At 51.2% G+C, this 18,196-nt stretch overlaps 1 protein-coding gene across 2 annotated transcripts in view; it reads right to left on the bottom strand.

Moving 5' to 3' along the window:
- The window catches only part of RAB4A (RAB4A, member RAS oncogene family), a 42,157-nt gene extending 24,245 nt beyond the window's left edge, over nt 1-17,912 (bottom strand). Inside the window, exon 1 of one of the 2 annotated variants that reach the window (XM_051838166.2) lies at nt 17,573-17,912. Coding sequence is in view for 1 of the 2 variants with exons in the window: in XM_008250840.4 (XP_008249062.1) it covers nt 17,573-17,603 (31 nt within the window). In the remaining variant the exon portion in view is untranslated. The remainder of the gene's footprint in view (nt 1-17,572) is intronic. The other variant, XM_008250840.4, reaches the window with a different exon arrangement.
- Nucleotides 17,913-18,196: the final 284 nt, after the last annotated feature.

Genomic DNA, 18,196 nt, shown 5'->3' with positions numbered 1-18,196 from the left:
AAGGAGAGCAGGGCAGGATAAGAAAACGGATTGCTAAGTACCACTGAGTATCGAGCTGAAGGGAGAGACCACACATCCTTTGTCAAAGGGCTTGATCTGTACAGCAGGAGGCAAGGCAGGCAGTTAGGGAGCTGAGGCTAGGGCTTTGAGAAGCCACATGTTGTTGCAGGGCAGGGGAGGAGGAGGTAGAAGAGAAAGCATGGGCATCGTGTCTGCAGAGGGAGCAGCTCACCACCTGAAGAGAGGGCAGGTGGGCAGGGACGAGGAGCCCTGGGCTCTAAAAACAAGGACTGGGCAGCATGAGAGTGATCAGAAAGGGGTGGGCAACAATGCCTAGGCGGCAGCCAAGGAAGTAGATACTCAAAGAGGTGGCAGACGACAAGGTGACCAGAGATGCAATCAAGAAGCACGAAGCCCTGTTGCTGACCAACCCCTCCACATGGCTACTGCAGTCATCCAGGATCAGTGGGGAGTGGCTAAGGGGAGGGGGGCAAGACACACAACAGGTGACACTGAACAGGGACTAACGCCGGCTCAGCAGACAGCGGGCACACAAAGGAGCTGGCGGTGCACACGACCCAAGATGAACCTTGCTCTTCAAAGGACGGAAAGTTCTGGTTCAGTGGCTGGGGCGGGGCGGGGCGGGGCGGGGCGGGGCGGGGGACTGAAGCCACAGAAACATCAGCTTGGGAGAGGGAGATTTGGGCAGCAGGAGAACACATGCCCACGGAGAAGGAGAAAAGAAGAATGCAGGCGGAGAAGCCAGTGAGGGCCACGTCTGGTACTGCGTCACGTGCCTAGGGAGGGGTGGCTCGCCTGAATCCACATTTAAGATCCGCAGCGCAGAACCATTTGTGAATCTGACACTCGTGGCACAACCTCCGCAGTGACTGCTGCACAGCCATGATCAGCTCTGTGATTTTGCTGATCTGTTCACTGGGACCGTGTGCACTGGGGGCTGGTGTGCGGCAGCAAGGTACTCAGCAGGTGCCGGAGTCTGACCGACCACCCCACAGTCAAACTGCGATTTCGTAGTTGCTCTCCACTCGACGTGACAATGTGTACATATACAATAATTCTACTGAAGTGGCCGGCTGCCCAGGAAAGGAGTGAGCCGCAAGTGCAGGGGGCAGACAGGAGGACGAAAATGATCCCCCCCTAACCAGGAAACAAGTTTTGGGCACGTTAAAGATTAGAATGCCCAATGTGATGTAGATCTGTGAGACACTAAAGCCTGCCAAACCCTCTATAAAGAAGTAAGCATTCTGTCAAAACGTTTCAGAGACCACTCCTTGTAGAGCACAAAGAGAGAGAAGAAAGTTAAGAGTGATCTTGGCTGGTGCCAAGGCTCAATAGGCTAATCCTCTGCCTGTGGTGCCGGCACACCGGGTTCTAGTCCCGGTTGGGGCGCCAGATTCTGTCCCGGTTGCCCCTCTTCCAGGCCAGCTCTCTGCTGTGGCCTGGAAGTGAAGTGGAGGATGGCCCAAGTGCTTGGGCCCTGCACCCGCATGGGAGACCAGGAGAAGCACCTGGATCCCGCCTTCGGATCAGCGCGGTACACAGGCTGCAGTGCGCCGGCCTCGGCGGCCATTGGAGGGTGAACCAACAGCAAAGGAAGACTTTGAGTGGACAGTGAGAGAGAGAGACAGGGAGAAAGGTCTTCCTTTGCCGTTGGTTCACCCTCCAATGGCCGCCGCGGCCGGCACGCTGTGGCCGGTGCACCGCGCTGATCCGATGGCAGGAGCCAGGAGCCAGGTGCTTTTCCTGGTCTCCCATGGGGTGCAGGGCCCAAGCACCTGGGCCATCCTCCACTGCACTCCCTGGCCACAGCAGAGAGCTGGCCTGGAAGAGGGGCAACCGGGACAGAATCCGGCGCCCCAACCAGGACTAGAACCCGGTGTGCCGGCGCCGCTAGGCGGAGGATTAGCCTAGTGAGCCGCGGCGCCGGCCAGAAAGTTTGATCTTTATCCGAAGCTGCCTCTGGCAAGGGTCTTCTTGGGGAGACAACCAGGACTAACCTTGCCCTTTTGTTCAGGCACCCCCCCCCCCCCCCCTTCATCCTGGCGTTAGTTCATGGGCAGCAGGGAGGGAGGCAGTCTGGACCTAAAGAGCTGGAACTGTCCCACCTCCTAACACTGTTGCATGAGTTCTGGAGACAGTCAGCCCATGGCAGATACATATAGAAAGCCTGCGTCTTTCTGAGCAGAGACTCTGGAACCAGCCTTGAATGTGAGAATAGTATCAGAGGTTGACATGGAGCTGGGAAATCACCCCTCCAGCACGGCACAGGTATTTGCGTCACTGGAAGGTACACGCCTCGGTGCCCAACCTCTCCCCCTCCGTTTTTGCCCCAGATTCAGAGGAAGCTCCAGCCTTTGTTAGCAATGTCCAGTGAACACGCAGGGCACGTGTGAGAGCCACGGGATGCAGGGGACGACCAGCCTGGATCCCCAGTGGGGGAGATGTGGACACACCCAGCTCCCACTTCCCTCACCCCTACGTGGGTCCCAGAGTTTACCTCACAGAACTGCTGCCAGGATTGAAGATACCGCACCCAGAACACTGTAGACTATTCTAACTCCATCCCATACATTTCAGCTTAGACACACTAAATGCTTCTCAATAAGGGAAGATGCGACCAGAACTCTAAGTTAATGACAGGAGAATCTGCCAGTCTGTATGTATCCAAGGGTCCTGAACTAGAAACTTTGGTAAAGCAATAGCTAGAAATAGCTCTGTGTGTAGGAAAATGGAATCATGGAAAAATAACTGTATTACTAAATAAGAAATACTAAAAGAAATACAGACGGTCACTGTTTTTTTTTTTTTTTTTTAAGATTTATTTATTTATTTGAAAGTCAGAGTTACATAGAGACAGAAGGAGAGGCACAGAGAGAGGACTTCCATCTGTTGGTTCACTCTCCAGTTGGCCACAATGGCTGGAGCTGCACTGATCCAAAGCCAGGAGCCAGGAGCTTCCTCTGGGTCTCCCATGTGAGTGCAGGGGCCCAAAGATGCGAGCCATCTTCTACTGCTTTCCCAGGCCATAGTGAGAGCTGGATCAGAAGTGGAGCAGCCAGGTCTCGAGCCAGCGCCCATATGGGATGCTGGCACTGCAGGCAGCAGCTTTACCCACTATGCCACAGCACTGGCCCCAATGGTCACTTTTAATTCATAATGCTGGGCTCAGCACTGTGGCACAGCGGGTTAAAGCACCGGCCTGCAGCACTGGCATCCCATATAGGCGCCAGTTCAAGTCCTGGCTGCCCCTCTTCCAATCCAGCTCTCTGCTGTGGCCTGGGAAAGCAATAAAGGATGGCCTAAGTGCTTGGGCCCCTGCACCCACTTAGGAAACCGAGGGAAGCTCCTGGCTCCTGGCTTGGGATTGGCTCATCTCTGGTCACCACGGACATCTGGGGAGTGAACCAGTGGATGGAAGACTCTCTGACTCTACCTCTCTCTGTAATTCTGCCTTTCAAATAAATACAATAAATCTTTAAAAAAATTCATAATGCTTTTATAATTAGGAACATTCAAAGAAATTAGTTATTTAATAATAGACTTAACATCAATTTTCCCAATAAAGTTTTACTGGTCACTTTTTTAAAGATTTGAAAGTCAGAATTACACAGAGAGAGGGAGACACAGAGAGAGATCTTCCATCCGCTGGTTCACTCCCCAAATGGCCACAACAGCCAGGGCTGGGCCAGGCCAAAGCCAGGAGCCTCATCGAGGTCTTCCACATGGGTTCAGGGGCCCAAGCACTTGGGCCATCTTCTGCTGCCTTCCCGGGTACATTAGTAGGGAGCTGAATTGGAAGTGGAACAGCGGGGACACGAACTGGTGCCGATATGATAGATGCCGGCACTGCAGACGGCGGCTCAGCCTGTTACACCACAGCACCGGCACCTTACTAGTCATCTTCTACACTATATAGGTCTCTGTGGATTTTAATATTAAGAAGGTGGTCCAGACTGTGGACCACACTCTTAAGAGCATGTGATAGGGACAGTATCCTAGTTTATGCATGCATTTCTGACATGAGGAGTGAGGAAATAGCAATGGCCACTAAATAGCCACTTTCCACCCCCACTCCACAAGGTATTATCATAGCCAAAGTGGCTCAAGAGAAATGCTGGTCTTCAAAGATGAAAATATTTTTAGCAAATTCACAAAGACAGTAGGAACTAAAATCAAATGCAACAAGGTAACTGCAAAGTAATAAGGGAAATCTGGATCTTTCTAAGAAGACAAGGAATTCAGGGGCTGGTGCTGTGGCACAGTGGGTTAAAGCCCCAGCCTGCAGTGCCAGCATCCCATATGGGCGACGGTTCAAGTCCTGGCTGCTCTACTTCCGATCTAGCTCTCTGCTACGGTCTGAGAAAACAGTAGAAGATTGCCCCATGTGCTTGGGCCCCTGCAACTGCGTGGGAGACCCAGAGGAAGCTCCTGGCTCCTAGCTTCAGATCAGCTCAGCTCTGGCCATTGCAGCCAATTGGGGAGTGAACCAGCAGATGGAAGACCTCTCTCTCTGGCTCTACCTCTCTCTGTAACTCTTTCAAATCAATAAAATCTTAAAAAAAAAAAAAAAAAAAAAAAAAGGAAGAAGACAAGGAGTTCTATCACACTTGGGAGAATGACTCACCTCTTTTGGGAGGCAGGGAGGGGACAAGATGACACACTTCAGCTCTGCAGTCCATCACCTCATTCAGGAAGATCACCAACATGGTAAGTAACGCACAATGGCCAGATCACACGACCAGCAATCGGAAACTGAGCTACAGCTGACATTTTTTTGGTGACTGTAGCAGGTGCTGCTGGTTGTCTGCCTAATGGCCATTCTCACAAAGATCCAAAAGAGCTTAGGGAAACACAGTCACAAAGCTGCAGGGCAGGTTTCGGTTATTTCAGGTGGATCATGGACATTCCCAGTCCCCCGCTTGCCAGAGAACAGATGGGATTACATATGGGTCTGCAGCAATCCACGCAAAGCATTACCCTGGCTATAGAAACGGTACCGGAGTCCAATCAGATGGGGAGCAGGGACTGTACTAAGTGCAGGGAAGCCCTCCGATTTACGGGAGGCAAACAAGGAAGCACCCTCAGGTGACAAACCGCAGACATTTTACAACCACGAGGGGATGAAGGATGAGGAGGACACTGGCAGAGGTGAGAGCCGATACAATCCAGCTTCTGAATCGACTGGCCCTGAAACCTCCTCTACACTGACTTGAAAATACACATTTTTCTTATTCCAGATGTTCTGAGCTGGAAGTATTCTACTGGATGAAGCAACCAAAACAGCTATTAAACCATGATTTATTAAGCAGAAAATCTGAGGAGCATTTGATAAAATCCGTTCGAATTTTTATTTGGGTCCATACAGTGTCCAAGTATAATCCGAAGGTTATTAAGTGTGCACAGACTTGGAACAAGCGGTTCTCACGCGACAGAAGTTTACTTAACAACTACGAATCCAGACACTGGACGGTTTCATGAGCACAGATGCAGATCATCCGAGCCATCAATCACCCTCGGGCTGTGTCTGCCCCTGGTGCTGACAGGCTACCGCTGCCCCCAGCAGTGCGTGCACGGATACCACCAAAGTCCGTCTTTGTGCCTCTTCCACGGCTGGCCCCCTTCCGCGTGACCAAGCTGTCAGTTACAGCCATGGACAGCAGCTCCAGGAACCAAGGCACCTCAGCAGCTCTGGACTCTGATACATTACAAACTGGTGTCAGATTTGAGTTCTCACAAAGGAAATTTATTTTTCTCATGTTCAAGCTTTTATAGTACGCCTTGTTGGGGCCTGCGCTATGGCGTGGCAGGGCCTGGCTGGATTCCTGGCTGCTCCACCTCCTTCCGATCCATCTCCCTACTAATGTGCCTGGGAAGGCAGCAGAGTATGGTCCAGGTGCTTGGGCCCCTACACTCACATGGGAGACCTGGATGGAGTTCCTGGCTCTTGGCCCAGCTGACCACTGCAGCCATTTGCCATTTGGGGAGTAAAGCAGCAGATGGAATCTCTCTGTGTCTCTCCCTCTGTCTCTGTAACTCTGCCCTTTTTTTTTTTTTTTTTTTGACAGGCAGAGTTAGATAGTGAGAGAGACAGAGAGAAAGGTCTTCCTACCATTGGTTCACCCTCCAAATGGCCACTATGGCTGGCACGCTGCACCGATCTGAAGCCAGGAGCCACGTGCTTTCTCCTGGTCTCCCATGCGGGTGCAGGGCCCAAGCACTTGGGCTATCCTCCACTGCCTTCCTGGGCCACAGCACAGAGCTGGACTGGAAGAGGAGAAACTGGGACAGAATCCAGTTGAGGCCTCCACCGCAGTCAGAGGATTAGCCTAGTGAGCCACGGCACTGGCCTTTTTTAAGATTTTTATTTATTTGAAAGTCAGAGTTACACAGAGAGAGAAGAGGCAGAAAGAGGTCTTCCATCCGATGGTTCACTCCCCAGTTGTCTGCAACGGCTGGAACTGCGCCCAACTGAAGGCAGGAGCCAGGAGCTTCTTCCGGGTCTCCCACGTGGGTACAGAGGCCCAAGGACTTGGCCTATCGTCCACTGCTTTCCCAGGCCATAGCAGAGAGCTGGATCGGAAGTGGAGCAGCCGGTTCTTGAGCCAGTGCCCATATGGGATGGCAGCACTTCAGGCCAGGGCGGTTAACCTGCTGTGCCACAGCTCTGGCCTCAACTCTGCCTTTCAAATAAAATAAGTAAATCTTATTTAAAAAATGGGACCGGCGCTGTGGCATAGTGGGTAAAGCCTCTGCTTGCACTGCTGGCATCCCATACCGGCACAGGTTCAAGTACCGGCTGCTCCACTTTCGATCCAGCTCTCTGCTATGGCCCAGGAAAGCAGTGTAAGATGGCTCAAGCTCTTGGATCCCTGTACCTGCTTGGGAAACCTGGAAGAAGCCCCTGGCTCCTGGCTTTGGATTGGTACAGTTCCAGCCGCTGCAGCCATCTGGGAAGTGAACCAGCAGATGGAAGGCCTCTCTCTCTCTCCCTCTCTGTAACTCTGCCCTTCAAATAAGTAAATAAATATATTTTTAAAAAAGATGCTCTGTGTGATCTCTTCAATCCAAACAATGCAGGGCTGGCGCTGTGGTGCAGCAGGTTAAGTCACATCCTATATGGGAACTGGTTTGTGTCCCAGCTGCTCCACTTCTGATCTAGCTCCCTGCTAATGCACCTGGGAAAAGCCTAAGATGGTCCAGGTACTTGGGCCCCTGCCAGCCACAGGGGAGACCGGGATGAAGCCCCTGTCTCCTGAGTTCAGCCTGGCCCAGCCTGGCCCAGCCCTGGCTGTTGCAGCCATTTGGGGAGTGAACCAGCAGATGGAAGACCTCTCTCTCCGGGTGTCTCTCCCTCTGTTTTTATAACTCTGCCTTTCAAAGAAAAAATAAATAAATCTTTTTCAAATAAATGAACCATAAAAAAAATGCAGTCTATAGAAAAAACTTAACTAGAGTTAATTTATATTATGTGCAATGTAAAAACTGCTAAGACTCTTACCATAAAGAAAATCATTAAATTACGCCTGTAAGTCAGGTTTTCTGTTTCTCCTGGGCTTCTGTCTCACATTCTGTAACAGAGATGAAAATACAGCAGTCTTGGATGGAATCCAATCCAAGGCTCTCTGGGCGTTCCCTGAAAGCCGACTGTGTTCAGGAGCAACTGGAAGCACCAGAGACACGGAGCCACCAAAGCCAGCTCGTGCCTTCAAACAACTTACAATCTGGTCTGAAACAAAGATTCGCTTTCATCCTGAGGGCTGACAACTGCAACGCAGATCTGCGGAAGTCCCTGCTGGCAGCACCAAGATGTGACTACTTGTTTTATGAACAAGGGGAACAATGATGTAATTAAAAGAGCACATGACATAGGAGGGGTCTTCAAAGAGTTCATGGAAATGCATATTATGCATTGATCTTTAAAGCTTTTGTACCAAAATAAACCTATCTTTTAATTCCATTTCCATGAAGCTTTTGAAGTTTCCTTGCATAATATTTTTAACAAGGAGATATGCTTTTTTTTTTTTTTTGAAAGACGAAGTGGGAGAGAGAGAGATAGAGGGAGAGACAGAGATCCTTCATGTGCTGGTTCACGGCCATAATGGCAGTGGCTGGGCCAAGCCAATGCCAGCAGCCAGGAGTCTCTGGGTCTCCTGTGTGTGTATGTGTATGTGTGTGTGTGTGTGTGTGTGTTGGGGGCATCCTCCACTGCTTTCCCAGGCACATTAGCAGGGAGCTGGATGGGAAGCTAAGCAGGTAGAACTCGAACCAGCACCCATATGGGATGCCGGTACTGCAGATGGTGGCTCAACCCCCATTGAGCCACAGCATCGGCCCCCAGAGGAGATGCTTTAAGTCCCCAAATTCTTTTTTTAATTAAAATTTATTTATTTATTTGAAAGGCAGAATTACAGAGAGAGATAGAGAGATGGAGAGACAGAGGAATCTTCCATCTGCTGGTTCACTCCCCAAATGGTTTCAACAGTTGGAGCTGAGTCAGGCCAAAGCCAGGAACCAGGAGCTTCTCCAGGGTCTCCCATGTGGGTGGCAGGGGCCCAAGTACTTGAACCATTTTCACTGCCTTCCCAGGTGAATTAGCAGGGAGCTGGATCAGAAGTGGAGCAGCCGGGACATGAACTGGCACCCATATGGGATGGCAACGCAGAAGGCATTAACCCACTGTGCCACAGTGCTGTTCCCCACCCCCATTCTTTTCTGCGTGATTAAACACTCACCTCTGAAAAGACGACAAGCATCCCTCTTAAAATACATCCTCTCATTCATAATTTATAAGCACATTATGAATAGTATCCCTTCCCTCCCCATAGCTAAATATTGTTCACGGAGCTTTAAGACTTACTCAGTGCCCAAAGTACAGTCCCTAGAGGGAAGAAGTAAGACCAAGACCACGAAGTACTGTCACACACGACTGGTCATTCTGAGTAGTGCAGGACTGCCTCCGTGTGTGACATGGTTACTCAGTATTATTCCTCTGGGTCATACCCACCAGTATCAAGGATTTATCTGCAATAAAATCTCAATTTCTCACATTTCTCTCAGCACAATCTTACCTTTGTTTAAATGCTCAAAGGAAAAGGCGTGTAGACACAGAGTGCTTATTTGATGGCTGTTCTGACCTACTGTGTGCTATCCCTCAGATGTGCCTACTGAATCCACCCATTAAATAACACCCTTGGGCCGGTGCTGCGGCTCACTGGGCTAATCCTCTGCCTGCAGTGCCGGCACCCCGGGTTCTGGTCCCGGATTCTGTCCCGGTTGCTCCTCTTCCAAGTCCAGCTCTCTGCTGTGGCCCAGGAGTGCAGTGGAGGATGGCCCAAGTGCTTGGGCCCTGCACCCACATGGGAGACCAGGAGAAGCACCTGGCTCCTGGCTTTGGATCGGTGCAGCGTGCCAGCCGTAGTGGCCATTTGGGGGGTGAACCAATGGTAGGAAGACCTTTCTCTCTGTCTCTCTCACTGTCTAACTCTGCCTGTCCAAAAAAACAAAACAAAACAAAACAAACAAACAAACAAAAAACAGCACCCTTTACATCATTTTAGCTTTTAATCTATATCCACAGTTACTGAGAAGCAAATGTCACACACTCCTCAAACATAGAGGGTGTAGTCCAGCCCTGAAATAAGACCGGCATGATGAGCACAGACATTCCAGGACAAGCGCTGTGATCTGAACACCGTTTCTCCTCTCCAGAACAGGCTGAAATCTGATCCTCGGTGGACACCTTGTGTTGAAGCAGCCAAGGCCCTCACGGACACCATGTTCTTGGAGCCCTGGGCCTCCGGAAGGGTGAGCCAAACAAGCCTCTTTCTTTAGAAACTGCCTTGTCCAAGGTATTCTGTTATAGTCATCAAAAACGGACTAAGATGCCTATCTCAGGGTACATAGGACTCAAAATTCCCTCAAACAATTTCCACTGAAAAATATTCCAATAGAGTCAGAGGAACAGGGACAGAGTATTACATCACTCTGACCCTCTTCCAGAGGAGTGCTTGAGAGAAAAAATTCAGGTAATAAGAAATTCAAGAGCCAGCTTTCTTCTCATTCCAAAGGAATATTTATTGTAAAATCACAATACACTTGCCCAGTTAGTAATGGTAAGAGTGAGTCTATAATATTGAATCTTACAAGAGAATTCTGCTATGGATAATCCTATAGGAAGGGGCCCCAAGTATGAAATAGTTCTTTTTTAAAAACCAGGGGTTAAGGGCTGGCGCTGTGGTGTAGCAGGTAAAGCCACCCATATGGGCACCAGTTCGAGTCCCGGCTGCTCCATTTCCAATCCAGCTCTTTGCTATGGCCTGGGAAACCAGTAAAAGACGGCCTAAGTCCTTGGGCCCCTGCGCCCACATGGGAGACCTGGAAGAAGCTCCTGGCTCCTGGCTTCAGGTCAGCTCAGTTCTAATCGTTGCGGCCATTTGGGAAGTGAACTAGCAAATGGAAGACCTTTCTCTCTCTCTGCCTCTCCTTCTGTCTCTATGTAACTCTTTCAAGTAAATAAATAAATCTTAAAAAAAAAAAAAAAAAAAAGAGGCCGGCGCCGTGGCTCACTAGGCTAATCCTCCGCCTAGCGGCGCTGGCACACCGGGTTCTAGTCCTGGTCGGGGCGCTGGATTCTGTCCCGGTTGCCCCTCTTCCAGGCCAGCCCTCTGCTGTGGCCAGGGAGTGCAGTGGAGGATGGCCCAGGTGCTTGGGCCCTGCACCCCATGGGAGACCAGGAAAAGCACCTGGCTCCTGGCTCCTGCCATCGGATCAGCGCGGTGCGCCGGCCGCAGCGCGCCGGCCGCGGCGGCCATAGGAGGGTGAACCAACGGCAAAGGAAGACCTTTCTCCCTGTCTCTCTCTCTCACTGTCCACTCTGCTTGTCAAAAAAATAAAAAAATAAAAAAAAAAGCCAGGGGATAACTCACTTCCTACCACCCATGTGGGAGACCTGGCCTGATGCAGGCTCCCAACTTCAGCCCAGCCCACTGTCCACTGTTGTAGGCATTTGGGGAGGGAGCAAGTAGAAGGGAGCCCTCTCTAATAATATTTTTATAAAGATTTATTTGAAAGTCAGAGTTACAGAGAGAGGACAGACAGAGAGGTCAGTCTTCTATCCGCTGGTTCACTCCCCAGACGGCTGCAACAAACTGGGCTGGGCCAGGCAGAAGTCAGGACCCAGAAGCTTCTTCAGGGTCCCCCACATGGGTACAGAGGCCAAAGGACTTGCGCAATCTGCTGTTGCTTTCCCAGGCCATTAGCAATGAGCTGGATCAGAACTGGCAGCACCTATAGGTGATGCCAGCACTGCTGACGGTGGCTTAAACCACTACACCACAGCACTGGCCCCAGTAATTCCTTTTGATAAAAAATAATACAGTCAAAAGGTGGGCATTCAGCCTACTGGTTAAGACGTGTGCATCCACACTGGAGTTCCTCACTTCAGCACCTGCCTTTACCTATTGACTAGCTTCCTGCTGATGCAGACCATGGGACGCAACCGTGACGATTCAGTTAGTCTGGTTCCTGCCACCAGCCGTGGGAAACCTGGACTGAGTTCCTGGCTCCCAGCTTTGGCCTATGCCCAGCCCCGGCCATTGTCAGCATTTGAGGAGTAAACCAGCAGATAGGAACTCTTTCTCCCTCTTTGTCTCTCTGACTCTCAAATAAAATAAGTCAATATATACTTTTTTTTTAAAGATTTACGCCGGCACCGTGGCTCACTAGGCTAATCCTCCGCCTGCAGTGCCGACACCCCAGGTTCTAGTCCTGGTCGGGGCGCTGGATTCTGTCCCGGTTGCTCCTCTTCCAGTCCAGCTCTCTGCTGTGGCCCGGGAGTGCAGTGGAGGATGGCCCAAGTGCTTGGGCCCTGCACCTTCACGGGAGACCAGGAGGAAGCACCTGGCTCCTGCCTTTGGATCAGTGCTGTGCGCCGGCCGCAGCAGTCATGTGGGGGGTAAACCAACAGAAAAAGGAAGACCTTTCTCTCTGTTTCTCTCTCTCATTAACTCTGCCTGTCAAAAAAAAAAAAAATCTTTATTTATTTATTTGAGAGTAGAGTTACAGACAGTGAGAGGGAGAGATACAGAGAAAGGTCTTCCTTCTGTTGGTTCACTCCCCAGATGGCCACAATGGCCGGAACTGTGCCAATCCAAAGCCAGGACCCAGGTGCTTCTTCCCAGTCTCCCACTCAAGTGCAGGGGCCCAAGCACCTGGGCCATCTTCTACTGCTTTCCCAGGCCATAGCAGAGAGCTGGATTGGAAGAGGGGCAGCTGGGACTTGAACCATGCCGGCCACTACAGGTGGAGGATTAAACCTACTGTGCCACGGCCCCAATGTATACTTTTTTTTTTTTTTTTTTTTGGACAGGCCAAGTGGACAGTGAGAGAGAGACAGAGAGAAAGGTCTTCCTTTTCTGTTGGTTCACCCTTCAATGGCCGCTGTCGCTGGCGCACCGTGCTGATCCGAAGCCAGGAGCCAGGTGCTTCTCCTGGTCTCCCATGCGAGTGCAGGGCCCAAGCACTTGGGCCATCCTCCACTGCACTCCCGGGCCACAGCAGAGAGCTGGACTGGAAGAGAAGCAACTAGGACAGAATCTGGTGCCCTGACTGGGACTAGAACCTGGTGTGCCGGTGCCACAGGCGGAGGATTAGCCTACTGAGCCGTGGCGCCGGCCCCAATATATACTTTTTAAAATGGGACACAGTACTTAACAGAAGAAGATCTATTACCATTAATATAGCTAGAAGTAGAGGCTGGTGCTGTGGCACAGTGGGTAAAGCTGCCGCCTGCAGTGCCGGAATCTCATATGGGCACCGGTTCTATTCCCGGCTGCTCCACTTCCAATCCAGCTCTCTGCTATGGCCTGGGAAAGCAATAGAGGATGGCCCAAGTCCTTGAGCCTCTGCACCTGTGTGGGGGACACAGAGGAAGCTCTTGGCTTCAGATCGGTACAGCTCCAGCAGTCATGGCTATCAGAAATCCTCGTCATCTGGACCCAGGGAGGGTGCAGTCTTATGAACTCAGGCGCTACATAAGCTACTTAAGGTTGTAGATGTGTGGATGCCGCGCGGTAAGTTACGAGACGATCAGCACCACTACTGTGATGAAGAACTCTGGGATGAAACCCAATTTTCTTGACTTACAATCCAGCAACTTTCCTTTGCCTCTTCTAGGGTAAACAGTACTGGAAACTACACTAAGAAGTCAGCTTGAAAGAGTTAGGAAAAGACTGTACTCAAGAGATAAGGATGAGGAAGTATTAACAATAGCTTCTAACTTTCTCTCAGGCAGAAGACTGGGGAATAGGAGTCATTACTTGGGTTCGTGTTTGGATACCTCTAGGCACAGAGTTGAAAATAATATCTTTAGCTTGGGCAAATGATGTAGCTAGAAATACAGATTTAGAAGTGTATCCCAGCATCGGAGTAAAATCAAAGGCATGGGCTTGAATGCCTTAGTCTAAACAACATAAAAATGAACATAAACGTTTGTTTTCCTAACTGTTTCCCAAGTTCTCCCGCATGAAGTCGTTATACAGTGTAGCACTTTTATACAGTGTAGCACTTTGCCATGAACACGCTAAAACGGGCCCTGCATCAGCAGCGCCCACGTGACCTGGGAGCTCAGGAGCTGGATAGGTGCAGAATCTGCACCCATCCACACCTACTGGATCAGCACCTGTATTTTAACACACCAGGGGATTCACGTGCACAGTGGTTTAAGAAGCACTGGAGCAGCATTTCCTAAACGCTGGTCCTTTGAAATGTTTACCAGTTTTTTCATTGAGAGAAAGCAAAATAAGAAACATTGGCAATCATAAGTTTACTCAATTTACTCACAAATTTACTCAATTGACAGCAATGTCCTGATCCTGATGTCCCATTCTTCTCTGTCCTTTTAAGAAACTGAGGTAAGGTAATTTGATTTCCCCAGAACCAAGTTATTTTATACATTGTGGGAACCAAGTGCCCTTGAAAATGCTACTTCCTTTCCCGGGGATAGCGTCCTCACTCCATCTTGATTAATCAGGCCTGAATTTCTGCATGAACAAAGCCTATGGGTTTGTCTCCTAGGCTTGTGGTTACCCAGCACTGCAGACTTGGACGGCTTGAGGTACTCGTTTATTGTCCCACAGTCCTGGTGGCTGTGGTCTGGAACCAAAGTGTGGGCCCGGTCAAGCTCTGAAGGCCCGGGGGAAGGACCCGTCCTTGCCTCGTCCTGGTCCCCAAAGGTTGCCATCCTTGGCGCTCTCTGGCATGCAGCCAAATCCCTCCACTCTCAGCCTCTGTCTTCACATTGCGTTCTCCCGGCCTGTATCTGTGCCCAAGTTCCCTCTATCTCATAAGGACGCCAGGCACTGAGTCAAGGCCTACGCTAATACAGTGTGAGCTAAATCCATCTTCAAGGAGCCTTCTTTCATATAGGGTCACATGTGCAGGTATCAGGGGTTAGTTAGTCTTTGAACACATCTTTGGAAGGGCATAATTCAAACCACAACCTCCCACAATAATACATTTTCAAGAAGAAATATTCTGATAATTCTCAATATTATTCGATAAATATCCCAATACCATGCTGTTTCCAAAATAAGGCACACAATAAAAACACGAGGGGCGCTGGCGCTGTGGCATAGCAGGTAAAGCTACCGCTTACAGTGCTGGCATCCCATATGGGCACCGGTTCCTGTCCCAGCTGCTCCACTTCCGATCCAGGTCTCTGCTATGGACTGGGAAAGCAGTGGAGGATGGCCCAAGTGCTTGGGTCCCTGCACCCACGTGGGAGACCTGGAAGAAGCTCCTGGCTCCTGGCTTCGGATCGGCGCAGTTCTGGCCATTGCGGCCAATTGGGGAGTGAACCATCGGATGGAAGACCTCTCTCTCTCTCTCTGCCTCTCCTCTCTCTGTGTAACTCTTTCAAATAAATGAATAAATCTTAAAAAAAAAAAAAAAAAAAAGGAAGACAATGTAATTAAGTTGGCATGGGCCCAGCAACTTGAGCTGTGTTTCTATAGAGATTTGTCTCGGATTTCTCCTTAAACTGCCTTAGCATTTAAATTTTTAAAAAAGAAGCCTGGCATTTCCCCTCCACATTTACAGTTCAGCACTAGCATCAGTTCTTGGCACCAGGAATCACGCACCGCCAAACTGTGGCCTCCTGGGTCTCAGAGGGGTTCCATGGGGGAGTCCCGGGCAACACTAACGGGCCAGCACTTTTGGATCGCTTGAATCTAAACACATGTGGGAGTACCTTGTTCCAGGTTAGTGACACTCAGACTGAAGGGTCCACGCTGACATCTGTTTAGCATTTCAACTGTGCATTACAGTATGACATACACTACAGCATTGTACTCCTGTGGTTAGTGGCTTCCCAACAACACAGGGCTGGACCCGACTCAGGTCTATGGGAAGTGGAACACTGCTCTAACGTGCTCATGAGCAGGTGGCTCCCGCACACTAACAGTGCATTCACGGCACTGGCTCTTTATGTCTCATTTAGAAAATACTAAATTCACAATTAGTAAATAGTGAAAGCTTGTTTTTTTGAAAGTGCATGAAATAAGAACATTAATGGCCGAAGCCTGAGCATCAGGATTTTAACCAGTTCCTGGGTGAGGCTTGCAACTTCCAAGATCCCTGTGCAGAGTGAGGCAGGGCAAGCAAAGGTGGGCTGTATTCTATCAGCTGTTACCACTTCACACAAGGAAAATGAAAGCAAGGTCTTCCCATGCTTTCTTAGTAATTCACAACCTCCCCATGGTTCCCTCATTAAGACTTTTCAGCCTTATCTAGTGCTGCTTACCCAGGTCAAAGAAAAAAAAAATGGGGGAGGGGTGGACAAATAAGCACTTGCATATAAACAACTGCAAAGATACAACCACAAATTGCTTGGAACACATTTTCCGTAGGATACTTTTGGGGGGCTGCCTTGCTGCCTGCACAAGCATCCCATTTGGGTGGCGGTTCGAGACCCGGCTGCTCCACTTCCAGCTCTCTGCTAATGTATCTAGAAAAAAGCGGGAGGTGGCTCAAGTGCTTGGGCCCCTGCACCCACATGGGAGACCCAGATGAAACTCCTGGCTCCTGGCTTCAGCATGGCCCGGCACTGGGTGTTGTGGCCATTTGGGGAGCTGAACCAGCGGATGGAGGATTTCTCCCTCTCCCTCTGTAATTCTGCCTTTTCAAATAAGCAGAGAGATAATGTTTTAAAGCCATTTCTGACTGCAGTTCTCCATGGGAAGAAGAGCAGCGCATGGCCACCCCTCACAGGAGACCCGGCAGCTCTGGCAACGCTGGTCTTGACAAACCCAGCAGGTTTCCTGGAAGATTTCCGAGGCCTTCTAAGAACAGCGGCCATGCTACAGTGTCACCAAGAACAGGGCAGTGCCAGTCACAAGAATCGCTAAAGCGGCCCCACTGCACCTCGACCTTGGAGCAGAAACCTTTGCAAGCTTACCACCTGTCTTAGGAGGGAGCTGGAAACCTCCCACCAGGCCCTCTCTCCTCGCCCTGCTTGAAATGCCTTTTCCACAGGTCTGGGCACCTGCCAGGTGACCGTCTGACTGCCCAGTGCGGGCCAGCTCTCATCCTAACAAACAGGCACATTTCTTCAGGGCTCCTGCCTGGCCTGGACTCACTCAGCAGCACCCCAACCGGATTCACACGGGACTCCCCGCCAAGAAGGCAAACTCCACCCGGCCAGAGCCGCCTCTGCTGTGTCTCCAGGAGCTCACAGCCTTCCAAGCCTGACGCCTGCTCCCCTAATGCCCTGCACACGTTATCTGTTGCCGGGAAGGAGCGGCAGGCCAGGACAGATGGTGACAGGCGGATCTGGCTTGAGGGATACATTTTCTTTTGAATTTGAGCCTCTCCCTGGGGCTGTAAAACTCCAAATCAAAGTCTTAATCTGAGACTGTACACATTTGAAAGAGTCCGGGTTGATAAACATTTACTCAACACTAATAAAAGGTACAAGTTGTTGATCCTGACTATGCAGGACAGAAAAAAAAATTTTTTTTTTTTTAACAAGGCGCCGATTCCAAGGCGTTTACGATCTTAAAAGAATAGACGAGCCCCCTTGTAACTAGCCAAATGCAACCTAGAGAGGCTATAAATAAAGCAAGAGTTATCTGGGAGGAAGAGATAGATTAATCTATTGCTAACTCCTCCTTTAATCCCACGGCAAAGACAGTAAATCCAAATCCGAAAAGGTCAAAACTGGAACATCCCGAGGAGCTCGCTGAAATCCAGAAGTCGCCCCCTTCGCAGGGGCTAACGTCACAGCCGCAGGCGAATCTCAAGCTACCCAGAGAGGAAAAACACTCAGGGTACCAGCGCGGAGGAAACTTGGAAAAGCAGATCACGTAAACAGGCCGTTCACAGCCTCGCGTTCCCACCCAGAGACCCCCGAGCCCCCCGCCCGCGGCCCCAACGCTCGCGCTCCCCGCAGATCCCGGGCCCGAGCCCCCGACGCCCCCCGAGACCTCTCCCCGAGCGCAGGTTCGGGTCCCCACGCCGCAGAGACCCGAGCCCGCTCGTCCCCCGGGCCTCCTACCGTAGGTTTCGGACATGGCCGTCTGCGACATCTTGGGAGCGGCACGGCCTCTGGCCGGGTCACGGCTGCAGCTGGGGTGAGCGGCGGGAAGGGAGGGCCGGGAGGTCTGTGTGCCGCGCGTCCAGACGGCGAGGGGCGTGGAGCGGGGTGGGTGGGGAACCCGAGGAGGGAGGGGCCGGACCGGTCCCCAAGGCAACCGCCCACCCGCACCGCCGCGGCCCTATAGGACTCCGGCTCCGCGCAGGCGCACGGCCCTCGGCCCTCGGCCCTCCTCCGGCCCGGGCCTGGAGCTGGAGGAGGAGGAGCAGGAGGAGGAGGAGAAGGAGGAGCCAGGCCCCCCCTCCCGCGGCCGCGCGTGCGCATGGGGAGGCCGGGCGAGGCGCACAGGCGCGCGCGGGCGCACAGGGCGCGCGCCAATACGCACAGCTTCCATCCACTGGTTCACTCCCCCGATGTCCACAAGGGCGGTGGCTGAGCTGAGGCCAAGAGGGGAGCCAGGATCCCAATTCGGGTCTCCATGTGGGTGGCAGGAACTCAGTAACTGGAGCCATCTCCACTACCCCCCCCCGGGGGGGGGCACATTAGCAGGAATCTGGAGTCAGAAGCTACCGCTTCGTATGGAAC

Source organism: Oryctolagus cuniculus, chromosome 13 (assembly GCF_964237555.1).
Source record: "Oryctolagus cuniculus chromosome 13, mOryCun1.1, whole genome shotgun sequence".
Classification (NCBI taxonomy): Eukaryota; Metazoa; Chordata; class Mammalia; order Lagomorpha; family Leporidae; genus Oryctolagus; species Oryctolagus cuniculus.
Note: the sequence above shows the minus strand (reverse complement) of the source record. Positions and strands in the feature narration are given on the sequence as shown.